Raw genomic sequence first — 15,038 nt, forward strand, 5'->3', positions numbered from 1 at the left:
TGAGATATGCTGTGAGTGATATAACAGGATTCGGTGCATTATGGGTTCGAGAGCAGATTCGGTCAGGCATCTGAAAAATCCTCTGTTTAATGTGAGAATGATAATTGGCCACAGATGTTTGAGTGGGATACGCTGGGATGAGCGATATGCTTGAGAACAGGTGATACCATATGTTGTGAAATCAGATCCTCCTGCATCTCTGATGAGTGTGGCTCATTTTGTAATTGATTGTTACGCCTCGCTCTGCAACTGACTTTGAAGCTGATGAGATTCAGATGCTGCGCCAATGCAAACATGGGGTGAGAAGGAAACTGTGCTATCACCCGGAACTGAGTCTGAAGGCTGATATTTGTGAGCGTTAGAGTCTGGAGAGAGTGGATAAGTAAAGAATAGCCAAAAATCAATGCCATTAAATCACACTCAAATTTCAGTTCTATATGACTTTCTTTCTTCTGGAGAGCACAAAACTGTACCGGTCGCTCTTTGGCATGAGACTTAAATGTGCACATACATTATTGTCATGTTACCGATCACCTCACAATAGTTTTCCTTAAAGCAAAATAAAATGCAAAACTCTAGAAACACATCTAGAAATGTGCATAAAAAAAACTAACAAAACTAAATTATAAAATTGAAACATAAAAAATACATAAAAAAAAAAAAAAAAAAAAATATATATATATATATATATATATATATATATATATATATATATATATATATATATATATATATATATATATATATTAAGTAGATTTTATCTTTAAATATATTTATATATAGTATTTTGCATTATTTATTAAAGTAGATACATAAAATAAAATATAATAATAAAAAGTACATTATACAATGTACGTTATTGAGAGATAGATATGTACATTCATTATTTTATTTATTTATTATTATTTAAGCTTCAAAAGGACACACCATAAGTATCATGCAAGTATGATTTTTGCATTGATATTTTTGCACTATATTCCTTTGCATTGAAAATATTCAACTGATATGCAGACTGATAATTTCATGAAATCAGACATCACTCTTTCCCTCAGAAACTCATGAATGCAACAAAAAGAACTAGATTTTTTTACATAATCAGACTTACATTTTGATCAGTTTCTTCCACAGAGTTATATTGTATGATTTTGGAAGACTTGGAATACATCACACAAGTCATATACATGATACTGTATATTGAAGGTGGATGGACTATTCCTTTAACAATCATATAAAAGGCCCAAATGACAAAAACAATGGAACTGATACAGTTTGTCCGGCTCGTTTGCAAACATATAAAGCTCTGAAATTCTAGTATCTCTATTTCGCTCATACCTCTCCTCCAGCAGATGAGGTGGACAGCAGTATCTGCATGTGTTGGGTAGAAAGATAAAGAGCCAATATAAAAATGGATTTGCTGGTGTCTTCCACAGAGCAGATGTTGGCAGGGCATGATTCCATTTGACTTGTAAAATTTGAGCGGGAATACGCTCATTCCATGGAACTGCCTGTTGGGTTTTTATAAAGGAAATAGCAGCATCTCTGAATCCAGCAGCACTGGAGAGTTATTTAGAGAGTGGATACATTACAGCGGATACATAGGCCTTCAGTTCATTGTCATTCCATGGTTTGTCTTAATGAGGGGGCAACGCCATGGAAGAGCCATGAAGTGAAGTTATTCGTTAAATACTTCTGTTTTGTATTACCTATGGGCTGCCAATTGTAGCAAATATGATTTTTTTTTTTTAAGGAACAACTGCCTGAGGTTGTTGAGAAGATGAATGTGAACAAGCGTAAACTTACAACAATGTGACAACTTGAAATATGTGCTGTTCCTGTGCTGTTTATTAAATATGTTCCACTTAGCCAAAGACAGCTACTTCAGTGCTACTTATAACCCAGCTTCAAACAATGTTAAAATGCTTCTGTCCTAATAATCCTTGTATGTTTGAAATCAGGGCCTGTATTTAGTGATAAATATGCAATATGAATTTCTGAATATGAGAGAAAGATGAATTTAGCTTTTCATTGGCAACTTTCTAAGACCCGATATCTGTAGGATGAAAGTGATATTCCACACAAAAATGAAAACTCTCTCATCATTTCCTCACCCTCATGCTGTCTTACATGTATATGTACTTTCTTTCTTCTGTGAAACACAGAGATTTTTATAAAAACAATCCATCTCTGTGTCTATATAATGCAAGTGCATATGACCCTCAACACTGACAGTCCCTCAATGAAAGTTTTAAACCTAATAAACTTAAAAAACATTGCTGGCCTGCTGGCTGGAAGCAATGATTTATAGTTTAAGGTCCAGATTTACTAACATCTTGCTACTATCAGGATTTACTAATCATGCAACACAACGTTTGAGCTCGTCATATTACTGGTATTTGCGTCATTATTTCACGCCCAAAAAAAGCAAGTCTTAAAGCAGGCGGTAATTTGTGCAGCTCTTGGTAGATAGTGCTGGTCATTATGGAAATGATCTGGCTGCGTCTGATCTTTAATATGCACATTGTCAGTAAATCACTCGCAGAATTTTCTCCTCCCATCAGCATTTTTATGGAATTGTGCTCTAACGCTAATTTGCCCTGTTTACTAAATCTGGCCCATTAACTTTTAAAATATTTTTTTCCACCATCACCTAGCGTGTATTTCCTGAAAATATGGCCAATGGAAACACGTCACTTTTGCAAACACTATGGTATATCACAAAAAAAGTTTTTACGCTCGCATGAGGTTGTTTTTTAGGCAATTCGGAAAAGTAATTTCGCAAAACTACAATGTAAACAAGTTTATTTTATTTTTTGCACTTACAGGTCACCTGGTGTACACAAAAGTCACATGATCATTCTTTAATATACAATAACCTCCAATAAACACCTCACACGAGGCTGCTCTCAAAGTATATATACACCAACATCTGTCAGCATTACTTATCATGAGAGGAAAAATTATTTTAGTTGCATATCATTGGTTAATGGAAATGCTGTCATTTCACGATCGACATTTATAAAATATTGCAAAAAGTTTTACGCAAACCTGTCTTGGAGTATCTCTTTAAAGACTCAAATTTCCATAGGCCTATTCTGGACTCTTTTGATTAGGAATTGAAAAATTGTGACATCATTTTTTCAGAGGAAAAAAGTTATGACATTTAGTTAAGAAAATTACAAAGATTTACAAAATAGATTATAAAGACCATGGATGTACAAATGGGAAATATGAAATCAATTTTCAAAAATATATATACATTTTTATTCTGTCTAAAGATAAGTCAATGGCATGAACCAAAAATTTGTAAACATATTATGCAATAATATTCTGAATAACTATCCTACTAATTTCAGTAGAAAAGTTTTGATTTTATCTCATTAAATTACAGCTGGAAATTTATTAGACTGCATGAATTTAAACTTTTTGTTGGCTTAGTAAGACCCATTCAGGTATCTTTACTCCTTTAACAAGTATGTTTTAAAGTTTTTAGTTGAGTGTTTCCCGTTCCCATGTCCCATGAGGCTCTACAGTTGAGAACCTTTAGAGCAGGAATAGGAAACACTGTTATATGGCTTATGATCTTCTTTCTGAGCCTGAACATATTGGATGTTAAATCTATTCAAGGAGGTCAGTCAATGGAGAAAATGTGTTTTAGACCTCAAACTGAGTGTTGAAAAAGTGCTGCTTAAATTTCTACAGCACCAAACCATTTATTTTTTATTTTTTTAGATGATATTGAAGTCAATAAACCGAGTATTCGTTGCATTCCTTACCCTGGGAGTTCCCTTGGAGAATCCATCATCAACTGTCTTCTTTGATCCATCTAAAATGTAGAAGAAGAATGAGTGAGCAGCTGACACAGTCAGCATAAACTGTACAACATTTGGTTCTCATTGATATAATCCAACACAAACACAGCACCAAGCAAATCACAAGAATCCATGTTATCATGCTTTACTGCTAAAATAACAAAGAAGATCACTGAAGAGCTTGGTTGGAGCGGTTAGTATCTGTTTTCCCTGCTAGTGGGCAATTTTAATGCAACATGGTTCTGCTAATACACATGATAGCATGTTTATATAGCAGTAAGCTTGGCTCCATATGTGAAAATCAACAGAAGAATGGAGAAAAGAAAGAGCTCTTTGATGTAAAGCAAAAACGGGACCCGCTCCTGTCGCAGGATAAAGTGTAAATCCATAATATGCTGAGACATTCACTTTATAAAGTTAATGTTATAGTTGGCTAATGTTGGGAATGTTCTTATTATACAAAGAGCACAACGAGACAGACTTTTGAGAGAAAAAATTACAATATTTCTCTTTCATTTAGGTTGTATATACATATATCAGTCATTATTCAGCAGCTATCGCTTTGCACAGGAGCTAATCAGACTACAAATTCCAGGGGTTCATTTCCATCGGAGTATCTCACCAGTTCGGGAACTTGAGAACAAATTCGCCGCGTTGATTGATATAAGACGATAGACTTGCAAGTGACCTGAGCGAGCACTGCTTCTCGCGATTGACATAGACACTTTGCCCACAATTCCTTGCTGAAGTTGTGCTAATGTGACTGCATCAACAACACTTTTACACAAGATCTGTTGTCCCCGCTGGAAGAAGCAAGATATCAAGAAGGGTTAAAGCATCCACGTAACAACTGGCCATTTCACCCTTTATTCATCTCTGAATGTCTTCACGAAATGAAGCTAAGTTTCTTATTTCATTCTCATTGCATAATGCTAAGTTGGCAAATATGCTATAATCAAATTTTGCTCATTGTTTAAGGCTAGTTGTTCAGTAACATGTTTGCTACACTGCAAAAAAAAGAAGCTTTTATTACTTAGATTTTTTGTCTTGTTTCTAGCCCAGATATCTAAAAATTCTTAAATCAAGAAGGATTTTCTAGACAAGTAAAAATTATTTCCTTGGCTTTAGGCCAGGTAGAATCTGTGATCTCTAAACCAGTTCATTTGCTCACTTCTACAGCTGCAGTATGCTGTGTTTGATGTAAACTGGCAAACTAGGCTTCAATTATATAGTTGTGGGGGTGGGGGGTTGGGGGGTGCTGGATAGGCAGGGAGTGTTTTCCAGAACAGAATTGTACCCCCAATCTAAAATCTATGCTAATTGTAAGTTATCTTTGATGATAGTAGTCCTGACAGAAATATATATATTTATTCTAGGGTGTTGAAAGAACGAAACCAGCCATTTCTGAAGAGCTTAAAATTATTAAAACACATTTGCCTCATTGTAAAACCCATCAAACAGAGTGATTTTATTATGCTTTCTATTTGAAAAGCCAAAATTTTAAATCATATTCCAGTTCAACTATTTAAACTTGTTTTGCAAGCGTACTCTCGATGGACATTACATCACCTGTGCTGCAAGGTAATGTACTTTTGTAGAACAGACACAAGTAAGTTAGCGGCACCAAAGGATCATGGGGGCTTGCACTGGCCAATGTGCTGACAGAAAGACAGGGCACATTTGGCGAGTAAATGAGACTCAAGATTTGAGTCGCAAAATTGAGACTTATGATAACATTCAAATCAAAATTCTGACTATCAGGCCACTTATTCATAATTGTAATAGATGGACAAAGCATTATTTTTATTTGAAACAAAGGTACATGCTGTTGGAATGACTACACATGCTTATAAATCTAAAACATGCTTTTCTTTAGCTAGCAGCCATCATCATGCCCTGACAGTTTAACAATGGGCGAGAGGCTGGGGAGGGGAACAGGAAAGAGAATGTCAATCCATCTGTGATGTGTTTCACAAACTTTAGATGGTGTTTTTGCAATTCACTACAGCTTTTGAATAACACAATGAGCAGAATGTGGATTACAGATGCAAGGATCAATCATGCTGCACATGTGAACACATTTGGTCTGGAACGAAATCAGAAAAGAAATCATGGAAACGCTGAGCATTCTTACTTTGAAATGGTGCCCTGGTTTAACACTGAAACACATAATTACATAGAGCTCAAACAAGGTTTTGTTGTTGTATCCATTGACTACATAATAGGTCTTGCTCATTCACCTTTGCCACCAGACTCTAAACAAACCACAAACCAAAGTTTCAAGTTCCCTAGGAAACTCCAAAGGTGGTCAAACCTCAACGAAGAGACATTTACACTTTCAAACTGGAGTTTAAAACACTGTGTAAAAGCAGAAGAATCAATCTGGACCTGAATTTTACAGGCAGGTAAGAGAGCAACCTCCTCAAACAACAGATTAAAGTCTGTGAGGAAATCTTCCTACACATTTCTCTGTTTCTCAAAGGAACCGAAGGGGTTTTCATGAACAATCCCTTTTCAGGGTTGGGCCACATGAAAGAGAATGTATGTATCTCTCTGGCTGGTGGATCATTTAAGGATTTACAGATGTTGTGTATTTGTGGGAGCATGGGAATGGTTTAATGAGGGCCCTTCTTCATGTATTTCCTCCCATTTTGAACATCACAGATTAGATACATTGTCAAATCTAGCTTCTGGTTGCTTGTGTAAACAATATAAGTCAGGATCATAATTTGAATATTACATTTAAAGTTAATATAATTTAAATGTACTAAATAGCAACTCCATCATTAATGTGCAATTATGAATATATTTAAATAACACACAAGTTTCAATAGACATTAAAGTATATTTTAATTTAACAAAACTGCTTGTTAGTCCACAGTATGACCATATTTCAAAGACAATAGAAGTAAATATGGAGTAACATATAAAGATTAATTCCTATTTAAGTGTCAAAAACGCTCTTAAGTATAACTAATTGCATTCAATATGGATTTAATCTATAATAATTTTTTTATTTTATTGCAAATAACATGCAATATGCAATTCAATACACACTTAAGTACATTCTTTTAATCAGTTTTCAGTTACACTTTATTTTAAGGTGTCCTTGTTACAGTTTTATTATACATTTAAGTACTGAGTAATATTAATGAACGTACTTCCTATATAGGATTAGGGTTACTTGCATGTAATTATGCATAATTTATTGTTATTATAATAGTAAGCACATGTCACATGTGTAATAAGAACACCTTAAAATAAAGTGTTACCCAATTGTCTTTACAGTTTTAAATGCATGCCTTCTTTTAAGCCTTCTTAAGTGTCCTTCTTTTCAGGCTGTGTCCTTCAAGTCAGGCTGTATATATGATGAGCATATGGATGCATGCAAAAGATAAGCAGTTCACAATCTGGGAAAGCAGTTGTGTAACATACAGTACAACTGCTTTTTATCATGTTAATCATATAAGGAACAGAACTATAGTTAAGTGCCTAAAGCTTGTCTGAAGGTCTTGCTGCAACATGGGGCAAAGAGAGAAAATTAAAACCCACACTATCCCACCAAACTTCACACGATGAGCTAATTATAGACTAATGATGATGCCCTTATTGGTGTACTGTTGACCTCACATTCCATATGCCATCCAGAAACCTTTTCATCATGGGATTATAGCCTAACTGACTGTCCAAAATCATAAAACATCAAAACGCTGAGCCAGAGGGTTGGACGCAGAGAACACATGGGTTATGTACAGCAGATGCAGCTGTGATCTACATTCCTTAAAAGAGTCATGCTGGCACACACTGATAGATAATCCCATTTTAGAAGGGCCATTCCTCATTTTTCATGACCCTGTTTTATGTCTTAATATGCAAGATAAAATAGTAAACCCACAATTTTTTAACATGGAGACCATTTTAGTTAGTATTATATTACAATACAATTATTATTTATCAAATGTCATTTTTGTCATGTCCCTGGGTACTGCGCTAATCTCTAACATGAAAAATATAAAAAAATATTTTTATGAAATTTCATATAATTCTCCATATTTTTTGTTTGAAATTTATGAAAATTGTTTTATTTGGTATTAATTTCAAAGTTTGATTCTTTTAGCATCCTTCTTTTATTTATTTATTTTTAAAACTTTTCATCCATCCAGAAACTTTACATTCACTTGTAAAACATTCACATTCTCTTGTAAAAGTTCAGCGCTAACACAAGAAACTTGTGCTCACTCACAAATGCATTGAAATATAGTTTTTCCTTCGATCTTAATTTGCATTTTCTTGCAAAAGCATTCATTTGCAAAACTAAATATTTGGGAAGTGAACACATGCAAAGTTGCAAACAAACACAAAAGCATTGAAATAGAATATTTTCTTCTGTCTTTTATTGTTTTGCATTCAAACTCAAAAGTTTTGCAAACAAACACACACAAAAAACTAAATATAATTTTTCCTACCATTTCACATTGTATCCATTACCAATTTTGCATTTGCATACAAAAGTTTTGCGAGATAATTCAAATGTTTCGAAAGAGAACAAAAATTTTCTCGGAGTAATGGAATTTTTTTTTTTCCTTTAGATGCTCTGTACATTCCAACCTGTTTATTGGTATGATAATGATAAAATTTCAAAGGCAATGAAAAAAAAAATATCAATGGGTACATTCATCTCTTTATTTTGAACTTGTTAGATTGCATCATGTTTATTTTCTTTCTGTTGTGTAAATAATCAAGTCATCATTATTAAAGTTGAGTTTGACCAGAACATATTTTTGGAAGTCTGGCATAATTATAGAAATATATCCTTAAGGGCATAGTAATTTTGTTAAAGTTAAAGTACACAGTTCAAATGATAATGCGTAACAGAAATGACCCAACACATGATTTATGTTCATTATTCACTGTATGTTTTCTCTGTCGTTCTTCTTCTTACATTCTCTAGGTGTAACTTGTAAGCAATCACATTAGATTCAGCAAGGTGCCCCATGCTGACCCGTGAGAAAAATGCGCAGAGCCATGCGATGCATTTCTGTCCCGTGAGAAGTTTCAGAGAGCACACAGGACCCATCAGAACAGCAGGCTCAATGGCATGGGACTCCATAGTGGAACAAAGACTACAGCTCCAAGTCACAAACCAGAGAGGGGTCCCACCTCTTAAAACATTTCCAGTACATCAACATGGATCATCTTCTCCAAACACTGGTGCCTATAGCAACAGCATGCTTCAGGGGAGGTCCCTTAGTGACTCAAGAATCCTCTCTGAAAAAAAGGCCAGGAAATCATTCACAGCCAAAAAAGCTCTGCTCATAGGTAATTTGTCAATGCTTCTCTAAAATGTTAAGCAAAGGATAAATTATATATTTAAACACTACATAATACAGGTTTTGTACACACCAATTAAACAGATACCGTGTATTATATTATTTTATAATATCTTATATTAAATTTGACCAGAAGTATCTCTTCAGAATAAGTTCAAAACAAATTATGCATTATCTATTATATATATATATATATATATATATATATATATATATATATATATATATATATATATATATATATATATATATATATATATATATATATATATATTAACCATAAGTATTTGTTTGTAATGTGTTTAAAGCATTATGTCTTGCACATTACCAATTATATATAGTTACATATATTATATTATATTATATTATATTATATTATATTATATTATATTATATTATATTATATTATATTATATTATATTATATTATATTATATTTCCATTAGTATCTGTTTGCAATGTGTTTAATACATATTATGTCTTGCACATGATCAAATATTTATTATTAATATTATTAATTATATACAATTTAATTATTATATTATATTATCAATTATTATTATTATACTATATAAGCAAATTAACTAAAGCTCACAAAGAAACAGACCAAGCAAACAGATATGACTAATAATAGGATAATAATAATAATAGATAGATAATAGATAATGATACATTTATTATCTGGATTTCACTTATACTGCATTATTTTTTTTTATCATAATTTTTCAATAATTCAACACCTTCTATTATTCCTTACTTATTATGTAAGGGATAATGCACAGTCAGCTGGTGATTACCGCAAAATAAAACCCATAAGGGTGATCATATTAAAGAGGTTTATTTTGCAATAATAACCATAGAACTGCACATTATTCTGCTTATTATTCAGCTACTTAACAGTTAACAAAGTTGTCTAGTGGTTTACCGGGATTCAGTTGTTGCTGGAAGCGGGTGCAGTTAAAGCCATTTAAACCCTATTAATCAAGATCTCTGTTTATGTTCTCACAGCATGTGGAGTGCGATGTGTCCTGTCACCACGACCCTCTAACTGCTCCACATCATCACCCCATAAAGACGAGAACGGCAGAGCTCATTCCATCTCTGCAGAAGAACAGAAATGCAGTAGAGACTGTGTTGAAACAAAGACTGAACTGAAAGTATGGGATGAATACACTTTGATTAAAAGACGAGGGGAGAGAGAAAGAGCGAGGAGCAGTATACACAGACAGAGAGTCCCGCTGGATTTAAGCCACCGGCCTTCCACTGTCCCACTGGAGAATCAGACGGGACGCCGAGCACTAAGCACACCAGGTGAGGCCTATACCACTTATTGAACCATTTAGAGCACAAACTGAACTGAATTGTTTTTTGTTTAAAGGAATAGTTCTTTAAAAATTGAAAATTTACTCACTCTCAGGCCATCCAAAATAGATGAGTTTGTTTTTTCATCGCAACAGATTTGGAGAAATGTAGCAATACATCACTTGCTCACCAATGGATCCTCTGCAGTGAATGGGTGCCGTCAGAATGAGAGTCCAAACAGCTGATAAAAACATCACAATAATCCACAATGCATCCACACGACTCCAGTCCATCAGTTAATGTCTTGTGAAGTGAAAAGCTGTGTGTTTGTAAGATGCAAATCCATCATTGAAGCATTTTATCTTTAAACCATCACTTCTGGCCAAAATACCAGTCCATAATTCATAATAATGCTTCCCCCAGTTAAAAAGTCAGTCCCCTATTGTTCTCTCACATCAAAATCCACCAACATATTTATTTAGAAATGTTTCGTACTGTTTAAACGATGCTTGATATGTGCTTATTTCTCTCCTGATTCAGACATGATAACTTTTTTCATTGGAGAAAGCAATATTATGGAAAGAGGACTTGAATTTTACCGGGAAGCAACCGTTAAAAACAAATACAAAACAAACAAAAAAAAATAAAAAAATCTTAATGATGGATTTGTTTGCTACAAACATCCATCTTTTTGCTTCACAAGACATTAATTGTGGATTATTGAGATGCTGCCCTCCATTGGTGAGCAAGTCATGTAATGCTAAATTTCACCAAATCTGTTTGGATGAAGAAATAAACTCATTTTATTCTTTATTCTGCATAACATCTTGTTTTGCATTTGACATAAGAAATAATGTTATTTGTTTGTATATTTAAAAAGAAAAAGAAAAACTATATTGGTTTGACCTCTTGGTTCAGGAAATGTGCTTTTTACTTTTTTAAAAAATGAAATCATCTTTCTAAAATAAATGCAATTAAATACTGAAAATACAAAACTGACTCCTACAGAAATGTATTTTTTTCTGTGATTCAACAGTTATTCTGTAATTAAGGCACACCGAGAGATTTGTATGGCATCTGAGATTGTTTATATTATCTTGAAGGTCTCATGATCAAAGTTTTAAACTAGCGGAAGAACTTATTGCTATGTTCTCCTTCTCAAAATAAATAGTGTCAATGTAAAGATATTCTTCACAGTCCATTTCTCACACACTAATTCTCAATTATCTCATTCTTTATGGAGAAACACCCATGTGTAAGATTCTCTGGAGAAGAAAAGATGACCAAAATGTCCTTCAAGATAGACCTCAACATTTTACTGAAGATGAGAATCTCAGTCTAACCCCCTTACTACATCTCTACCTGCCTTCATCATATCAGCTGCAGGGGCAGAGAGAAGACACAGCAGCGGGACAGGAAAATAGGTAAAACTAATACATAACTAGTAGAACATCATCCTTAGAAAAACACCATTTTTAAAACAGATCTAGGCCTACAACTTTAAAAAGAGAGTCTGATCAAGCACATAATGAAATGGACAAGTGACAACACTTACAGAACATTCCACTTACTTGATAATATTTAACCAAATTAAACAATCCCATCTGAAAATGCTATATAAAAACGCACCAGTATAGCGACATGAAAAGCATCTTCCTCATTCAAATGCGGTAAGAAATATAGCATTTCACGATCATGAAATCAAGATGTAATATTGGTCTTGGGTGTCCCAGAATGCCTGTGAAGTTTCAGCTCAAAATACCCCACAGATCATTTATTATGACATCTGGAAAATGTCATACTGTGGGCGGGGCCTAAGCAATGTGATGTCATATTGCTTGGAGAATCAAAACGATTTGGTTTAATGGGGATTAAAAAATAAGGAGTGGATTGATTTTTATAATTGTAGGGTGGTTGTGTTCACACACTGCTAACACGTATTTATGTTAATACAACCATGTAAAAGTGGATTTTGCACAATAGGTGCCCTTTACACGCTTCTACAGGTGGCAGTTTAAGATGAAACTGGTGCTTGGATGCCATAATCAACTATTTGGGTCTGCTTTACTTTTAGCTGTATGTTATGTGTTTTACTGTACATTGAGTTTGATTTTGTTGGTTAGATGTTCAAATGAAAAACCTCAACATCTTGTCATGGTGACATAATTATTCCCCAATCATAATTTCACAACAATAAAATTCCCCTGACATTTTTTGTAGGCTAAAACACCAAAAAAATGAGCTAGTATTTTAGCCCATCAGGTTCCATCATCCAAGAGTCAATGGGGTTTCAATGAGTTTTTGTTAAATGCATGAAATAAGGTCTGTGGTTAATAGGCTACACGCTTAAGGTATTTATTTTATATTAGATACTTTTATTGAAAACGTGATTGCTAACAAGTAGCAACTAAATGTTGTTGGGTACAATGAACATGACATTCTTTGTAAGAATCACATGTTTGTTGGTCACTGAGGTTATTTTCTGCAATGCAAATACCAGAGTGATGCTAATTTCTGGGTTGGCCTACAAAAAAAATACCCCTTACAAAAATTAACCATGGTTGTACTACAAACAAAACCAAAAAAAAAAAAAAAAAAAGACGTGGTTACTATAGTTAAACTATGGTAACCACAAATTAACCATGGTTTCGCTACACTAATCATAGTTTAACCATGGTATTTGTAATAAAACTGTGGTTTTTATACAACTGGTAATCAATATGCCAAAATACTATGGTTACTACACTTATCATAAAACCATCCTTGAAGGCTGCACAGCACTCTATCAACTGCAAATGTTTCTCATTGACAGCATGTCTCTTAAACATGCAGTGGTATTAGATGCCTTGGGAGTGAGAACATGTTGAGGCTAAAGTGCTTGTAATGTAGAAACTACATGAAACGAAATAGATGGCTAGCATATTCAAATGCAAAAAATAATGGAATCGTTCATCCATCCCCTTGAGCAGTTAATGAGGATTCATGAGTGATATGATGAGTCGTCTGTGCCACTGAGGCTGTATTAAGTGCCATTGTGATCTGTGTGGTTAGTGCTGGTGACAGTGTGAAACTCACAATAGAGGAGGCCAGACTAGAGTAACTCATGCTAAAAATGACATTTACCTGGTGCTCACAGATGAAGTAAATTTAACTCAACAACTGCTCCCAACAGACATTACTAACTGCAGGCCGTTGTCAAGGTAGGAATATTGTCTCAGTCCCTTTGGTGAGGGGGTCCCACTAAGGTCTTCTATGACACAAGCTATTCATTTGGCCAGGATACACTCAAAGCATTTTCAGAGAACTAATAGTGTGTAAATTCTCCAATCTTCTCAAATTACTATGGACAGTTGTGTATATTTTCATGTAGATGTTTTCAGTTTCCCATGACTACCTTGTGCACTGCATGTTTTCAGTTTTTCTGTATCTTAGTATCATAGCAGCTGTAATATAGCTGAAGGTCAGGCTGCAAATATAATTTCACATTTGGTATTTGCAGGTTTCACTCATGTTCCAGGCTAGCAAAACTCATTTCTCTGAACATAGGTCTCCAGGGTGCAGCAATCAAGAAAGGATTTCTGGCTTACTTAGCCTTAGGATGTAATCATTCTTTATGATGTTTGGACATCTGAAACCTCATAGTTTTAAAAGTAATATGCTGTAAAATTATTTTGCCCTGCAGACAAACAGTCTTTTAATCTGTGAACAAATATAGTCCACATGCATTGCATGTTACTTGGCTGGAATTTTCTTTTAGGTTAAACAAGATGTGGTGTGAACACCTTTTTCCTTCAAGTGTTGACAATTTGTTTTCCTTATAAGAGCTCAGAGGTACATGAGAGGCAAGACGTCACAGAGGAACTCAGAGAGCATGACATCACCATGGAGAGCCAAAAACAAGACATCACCGTCAATAAAACAGCAGATGAAGGACAAAATGATTTCACAGATGGTATGCGATATGATAATACAGATACCTGTGAGAATGACACTCCTGAGGAAATGTTTGAGAATGACAAGATTGACGAAAAACGTCCACAAGACGTCACAGATGACAACAGACAACAGAAAATCATAGAAAATCAATGTGACATTGACAGATCGTTTAATATTGTAGAGGACAAGCAAGAATATGACATTACAGAGAAGACTGAAGGCGAATATAGGAGAATCAAATTGAATAGAAGTTCATACAAATCTTCTGATCTCAAACACAGAATCAAAACACGTTACCCGGCCACAGCTACAGCGCTAACGTTCCCGTCTCCCCTGATGGACAGAAATCCCTCTCCCACTCTCAGCATCCTGCCATCATTTTATGGAACTTCATTTGGATATCGCATCAGAACCACATCTGAGCCCTGCCGATCCAAAACAAGGACCAGAGAAGCCTGTGATGACAACAGATCTAGAGAGCCCATGAATGACATGCGACATACCATAGAAATAAAAGGAAAACCCTGCTTATTGAAAACAAAGGCTGGAGTGCCAGTCAGCCCCCACCCCAAAATAATGAGCCCTGAGAGGGGGTCCCAGCCTCGTAAAATCAAAACCACCAAGACGTTTTTGTGAGGACCAGAGGGGCCTCTAGAGACTAA

The 15,038-nt window shown here is 34.6% G+C and overlaps 2 protein-coding genes and 1 long non-coding RNA gene across 3 annotated transcripts in view; 2 read left to right on the top strand and 1 right to left on the bottom strand.

Moving 5' to 3' along the window:
* Positions 1-6,672, bottom strand: part of LOC122138257 — an 11,858-nt gene extending 5,186 nt beyond the window's left edge. Inside the window, exon 1 of the long non-coding RNA XR_006155455.1 lies at positions 3,774-6,672. This is a non-coding gene — a long non-coding RNA (uncharacterized LOC122138257). The remainder of the gene's footprint in view (positions 1-3,773) is intronic.
* A 1,879-nt stretch (positions 6,673-8,551) lies between these two features.
* LOC109104412 lies at positions 8,552-10,487 on the top strand. Its single transcript, XM_042729122.1, has 2 exons — positions 8,552-9,128; positions 10,147-10,487. Exons 1-2 carry the CDS (start codon positions 8,804-8,806, stop codon positions 10,470-10,472), a joined length of 651 nt encoding a protein of 216 aa, XP_042585056.1. The 5' UTR covers positions 8,552-8,803; the 3' UTR covers positions 10,473-10,487.
* Positions 10,488-11,542: 1,055 nt separating this feature from the next.
* LOC109104105 lies at positions 11,543-15,012 on the top strand. The gene is made up of 2 exons (XM_042730034.1): positions 11,543-11,864; positions 14,265-15,012. Exons 1-2 carry the CDS (start codon positions 11,692-11,694, stop codon positions 15,010-15,012), a joined length of 921 nt encoding a protein of 306 aa, XP_042585968.1. The 5' UTR covers positions 11,543-11,691.
* The last annotated feature ends 26 nt before the right edge of the window (positions 15,013-15,038 follow it).

The sequence above is a fragment of the Cyprinus carpio genome, chromosome B8 (assembly GCF_018340385.1).
Source record: "Cyprinus carpio isolate SPL01 chromosome B8, ASM1834038v1, whole genome shotgun sequence".
NCBI lineage: Eukaryota > Metazoa > Chordata > Actinopteri > Cypriniformes > Cyprinidae > Cyprinus > Cyprinus carpio.